We start from the raw sequence: 6,276 nt of genomic DNA on the forward strand, positions 1-6,276 counted from the left end.
TGATATTTATCGACCAATAAAAGCGGACGAGTCTGAAAAACTGACCGATCATCTCGAGAAGTGAGTATCGCCTACATTGGAGACAATCGGACATACGTTGACGCTTGTAACAGTCACCGCCGTTCTATATCTATATAACTTTAATAAACAAAGCTTAATTATTATAGAAATTCAAGCGCAATTTATGTTATATTCAATATATGCAACATATTTTTGACATTTATTGCATTTTGCGGCAACATCATTTTTCATTACTTCTTAAAAGAATGTACAGAAATACGAAGAAAGTAAAGTAAAGTTATAAAACATTATGTGATTTGTAACTTAGCTGGGGATGGTGTGCGATGAACCTTGCATTGCATGGAAAGTTGAAAACTTATGTAGTTACGTTTTATTTATAAAACTACTATTGTTAACAACTTCTCGTTTTAAACAACGAGTGACGATATTAAAAATGTAAATTTCTTTGATTTTTTTTATCTTTTTTCAAACATTAATCAAAGATATTTTATATTTTATAATGTAATAGATATTAATATTTTTTATTATGGTAAATATTAACCAGAATAGCTTGCATAAAATTCTTGGTGGTACATGTTGTCCCACAACTACCGTGATTTCAGGGTAAATTTTAAGAGAAAATTTTCTCCGTGTATGCGGTGTATGTACAATTTCCTAATACACTAATAAAATGAACCATTTCGGCAAAATATTTTTTATTTCCAATTATTCTTTCATATCGAATAATAAAAATTTGAATATCTCGGAAACTAGATGTATCCGTGTATTCGCACTTGTGGCATTCGAATACATTTAGTAAGTCTTACATGCTTGTAAAATTCAGCAAAATCAAGTCTGCGTCGGATGCAGACGTTTAAGCAATCCTTTTCTCACGCACGATGAATCCCATGTTAGAAACATCACGAGATTAAAGGCTCGGCAAAATTTATAGTATTCTTTAAGTATGTAACATTATTCTTAAAGCGCATTATGATTTCAAAAACGTCTTTTAATTGACAAATTTGTCAATTCCCATTTCCCATTTCTGAAGGGATTGTTATCCGAGAGCTCGAGCGTGTAACGCTTTTTTTTCGTCCAGGTACTGGAATCGTGAGCTGGACAAACTGAAGAACCTGAAATACACTGTGGATAAAAACGGGCAGAAGGTGCCACTAAAGAAAAACGCTCGTCCGAGATTATACAAGGCGATTTTCAACGCTTTTTGGTTGCCATATTTTATAATCGGAATCGGCATACTTATCCAAGTATATTGTTATTTTTTAGAAAAACTATGATATTAATAACTGCAATATTTTATTTACTTTATTAGATAAATCGATATCGAAATATATCGAAAATATGGTAATTGCCCCTATTTAGAACTCTGCAAAACTCTATTGCAAATAAAAATTTTACAATACAAGTATGTTACATAATTTTTTTGTATAATTGAATTACAAAGTTAGTTTGTTATAAAATTGTTAATTTCAAAAGTTGTTAAACAATAATTATTTAAATAACAAAAATTTTTATTAAAAAACACCTTTAATCTTATGTATTAAATCCACTATTAAAATTCTTACTATTTGTAATGGTTTTGCGGAGATCCAGAATAAAATAACAATCGTTGTACTTTATTGTGCGATCGTACACCAACTTTTAAAAACAAAGCGCGCCTGATGTGTGATAGTGCTTGTGGTACAAAAAAATTTTATAATCTTATATTAAAATATAATGTTCAAGCTTAAATTTGAATCGTTAAGTCTTTCGTACATCGGATTCATCAGCTCCAAATTATCGAAAATGGTCAAAAACGCGTTTTTGAGGAGATTTAACTCCATTTTTCTCGTGAACCTGACATTGATAATCGGACGTTTTTGTCTTTATATTCGATTTTAGCGCACAAAAACCATAGAAAATTATTTTTCTTTTCCAGACTGCAAAATCACGTAAACTTGTGTAATTTTTAATTTAAGATCTCTGTTTTTCTCTGTCTCTGTCTCTGTTTCTCTTTCTCTCTTTCTCTCTCTCTCCTTTTTCTTCTTTTTCTTAGATAGAGTAAAATTCATAAGCCTGTGAATCGTTAAATTTCAACGTTCTTGCTTTCAGTGCAGCGTGGCGCGCGTCGCGATACCAATCTTTCAGGGTTGGATTATCGACTACTTCTCCAGAAACTCGATCGCAAAGTACAAAACAGAGCTGCACGAAGTGCTAATCTACATCGTTTCCATAATTATTTGCAATATCATCTCCTTTCTAATAATACACCACATGCGGCTGCTGTCGCAGCAGATCGGCATGAGGGTACGCGTCTCCTGTAGTTCCCTTCTCTATCGAAAGGTATATAATGTTGTAGATTAATTTGCGAGTCCATGTCCTGATCCTAGTTTATTTTAGGGAGAAAGAGCACTCTTTTCTAGCTGGAAAAGTGCATTATGTTTGCCATAATTAATTATAAAGTAATAATTATATGACATTTAACGAATCGTTAGATCAACGTAAAAAATTGATCAATGTTGGAAAATATTGTCGTATATATAAGTTAGTCTTCGTCTGATTGTGAGTAGGAGATCAATTTCGATGCTGAAAAAATTAATTTAAACCAATTATTTTTAATGCTTAAAAAAGTGCGCGGGTTATATTTATTTGATGATTTACATGTGACGTTTATTTGAAATTTAAAGAAAGTAGGACAGAAATCGATATCAGAAAAAATGTTGTTCACATGTATTATATGTATATCATGTAGTAGTAGACCCTATAATTTTTTCCAAAACTGTTGCAGTTATTACGATTGAACAGAGCATCCATAAATCAAATCAGTACTGGACAGATCACGAATATTCTCAGCAATGACGTCAGTCGCTATGATAATTTATCTACGTTTCTGAATTTCATATGGATCGTGCCTATTCAGGTAATTCTTCATCTCGTGAAAAATATTCGGGTGTGTATTCCGAGAATATTACAATATAATTAATATCAAAAACGCTTATCCTTTTCTTTAAACAAATAGATTAATATATTTAATCTCTTTTGCTTCCTCATAAAGAAAGCTTTATTTTGGTAAAAACATTTTTTTCCAGTTTTCTATGCCAACGTGTTCTGAATGTTTTAAAACATCGAAAAATTATCTTTACAAAATGTCGCTCGCGTGCGCGCGCGCGCGCGCGCGTGTGTGTGTGCATGTACGGATTTGATATCCGTGTTTACTGTACTTCCGCAAATTTTAAGATATTGAGCTGATTTTTTTTTAATCGATAAAGTATCATTAAAGGAAGGTTAGTATTGAATTTGGTGATAATCGATGAAGAGATTTTTTAAAATAAAATTTTGAATAAAGAAAAGCTAATTAGAGGGACTTGCCTCGGGTTCTAAAGTCCAATGGTACCTAGAAGAGAACGGAGTAAAATTTCTGTGAAAATTATATATATAAATGAAAAAAGTGTGTAAATTAGGAAATTGCACTTTGCTTCTTCACCATTTTTAAGTGTAGGTATTAGGAATTTGCACATTGGTTCATCAACATTTTACTGCCGCGTACATGAAGCTTCCTATATAAAGAAGCCGAACTAATAAATAGGTACTAAATAATTATGCATCAAATAAAATACAAGCTTTCTAAGAGAAGCTTTGTGAGCACAATAAAATGTTGATAAAGCAATGTTTAAATTTCTCATTTGCACACTAAAAAATGGTGAGAAAGCAATGTCCAAATTCTTAATTCTTTTAAATTATTAATAGGTATGTCTAATAGTTATAATCTAATTCATAGCATGTTATACATATCCATATCTATTTATATGCAATTTATAGTTTCACTAATTAACTGTAAAGATATAGAATATCTACTTTCTTTTATGTTCACATTGCTTTTCAAGAACATCTGTTAAGATTGACCGTTTCTGTTGTAGATCATGATCATAGGAACTATTATGTGGCGAAATATTGGCATTTCCGGTCTTGTCGGCATCGGAACGCTGATGATCATCGCTTTAGTGGTACAAGGGATCATCAGCTTGTTGAGCCGCAAAATTAGAGCTATGATCGCGCCACTGACCGACCGAAGAGTGCAGCTGATGAGCGAACTCGTAGCCGGGATACAGGTATCCTCGAATATTTGATAATTTAAGTTACTTTATTGTTGAACAACCAAAAACGAGTGAATACGCTAACGTTCAAGTGTCAAATTCGACTGCCAAATGAGATTGTCAATGCTAAGAAAACAATTTTGTGAAACAAACTTGCAAGATCATAATTTTCGTTTCAGGTGGTAAAGATGTACGTTTGGGAGAAACCGTTCAGCAAGATCGTATCGGTGACCAGAAAGCTGGAAATCAAAGGGAGCAAATTCTCGTCATACGTGTTCGCCGCATGTTTGGCCATAACAGCCTTCACCGATCGACTGGCCCTCTATTTTACCTTAATAACGTACGTCCTACTGGGGCATTACCTGACTGCCGACGTAACCTTCGAACTGTCGACGTACTTCAATATGCTTCAACTCACTGCAGCGTTGCAGTTTCCGCAAGCGTTGATACTGATGGGTGAATCGATGGTGTCTATAAACCGATTGGAGGTGCATGTTTTCTCATATTAATTTTGAATTCGCGGAAAAACCCTCAAATTTATTGTTCCACAATCTTTTCGTTAATTTATACAGAACTTTCTGTTCATGGACGAAGTAAACATGAAACGCTCAGAGAAGACGCCGCAGTTGCAGGATAAATCTCGGAAATTAAACGAAGCGACTAATGTAGAGAATCACACAGACAGGTACATCACAAAAAATGGGAGTATCGCGCTTTCGGAGCTTCAGGAATTTTCTGATCTTTCGGTCTACGTGAAGCTTCAGGGCGTTTCCGCCAATTGGGTCAGCGGCCAATTGCCGCCGACTTTGTGCAATATCGACTTGACCATCAAGCCGGGACAGTTATGCGCTGTGGTCGGTCCCGTGGGTTCCGGCAAATCATCTATATTACATATGCTGCTGAAGGAGTTGGATCCCGGCGCGGGTTCAGTGATCCTCACTCAGGACTCCTCGAAGGATATTTTTCAGGGCAATCTTTCCAATGGTTACTTCACGAGCAATCCGAATCTGCGCATCTCCTATGCCAGCCAGGAGCCCTGGCTCTTTTGTGGTACTGTAAGAGACAACATACTCTTTGGCCAGCCCTACGACAAGGCTAGATATACTCAAGTAATTGTCATATAATTCAATACAGTTACTGCAGATAATGTACAGTATTTATGTATCCCTGCTATTGCACGTTAATACTGATAACTTTTACGTAACTTCACACAATTCTCAAATTTTTCTTTACTTCAACCATTCTACGTAAATTGTCATTGATTTATTATTAATTAAAGGAGACATGTTTCAGCGAGTAGTATAAATTTTGCCGAAACTTTAATTTCTATAATTTTATCTAGATAAAAGAAGAATGTTCTAATTATGAATGTCTTAATTTTAAATTTTCTAGCATTTTCTAATGTTTCTCACTCTTCCTGATCGATTGGCAAACGTTTTAGGTGGCAAATGCGTGCGCCTTGACGAAGGATTTCCGACAGTTTCCACAGGGAGACATGACGATGGTCGGCGATAGAGGTGTATCCTTGTCCGGAGGCCAAAGAGCGCGTATCAATCTCGCGAGGGCGGTTTACAGGCAGGCGGATCTCTATCTGCTCGACGATCCCTTGAGCGCGGTGGACTCTCGTGTCGCCAGGCATCTATACGGGAAGTGCATCACCGAGTATCTCCACGACAAGACGAGAATACTCGTCACCCATCAGTTGCAATTTCTCAAACGCGCGGACCACATCGTCGTTTTGGATCGAGTAAGTCGCATAGAATATATTCTCTAATCGGTATTTTACATTTAATCGGTGTTTGCATTGTTACATTTAAAATTTCAACTACAAATCCGTTTCTATCCGGATCCGATTCTTTTACATCATTCTAATAAAGAATGCAGCGTTGACTCGTAATAGTAATAGTAAATATATAAACAATTTTTAAATTTTTTACTAATTTTATTGTTACTTTATAAAGAGACATATTATATTATTATTAATATATAACAATAAAAATAGAAATTTTTATCAAAGTTAACATTAAAAAGAACTGTGAGAATTCTTTTAACAAAAAATAGTAAGAAATTTTTAAATTTGTATATAAACTTGTAAAATTCGAACTTTTAACAGTTTATTTATAAATTGTAAATAATTAAAGAATTGTTTCCTAAGGGTTTTATGAAGATGCAAGGAAGCTATAAC

General features: G+C 34.4%; 1 protein-coding gene across 1 annotated transcript; it reads left to right on the forward strand.

Annotated features, from left to right (window-relative positions):
• Window positions 1-4: 4 nt before the first annotated feature.
• LOC112461761 (multidrug resistance-associated protein 4-like) lies at window positions 5-6,270 on the forward strand (the record flags this gene model as incomplete). Its single annotated transcript, XM_025027139.1, has 9 exons — window positions 5-60; window positions 1,100-1,265; window positions 2,110-2,340; window positions 2,786-2,917; window positions 3,915-4,106; window positions 4,271-4,579; window positions 4,664-5,200; window positions 5,533-5,838; window positions 6,247-6,270. Coding segments are annotated over 9 exons (1,953 nt in total), but the record flags the coding sequence as incomplete, so codon positions are not given.
• Between the last annotated feature and the right edge of the window lie 6 nt (window positions 6,271-6,276).

The sequence above is a fragment of the Temnothorax curvispinosus genome, unplaced genomic scaffold (assembly GCF_003070985.1).
Source record: "Temnothorax curvispinosus isolate PA1 unplaced genomic scaffold, ASM307098v1 QBEX01011717.1, whole genome shotgun sequence".
Classification (NCBI taxonomy): Eukaryota; Metazoa; Arthropoda; class Insecta; order Hymenoptera; family Formicidae; genus Temnothorax; species Temnothorax curvispinosus.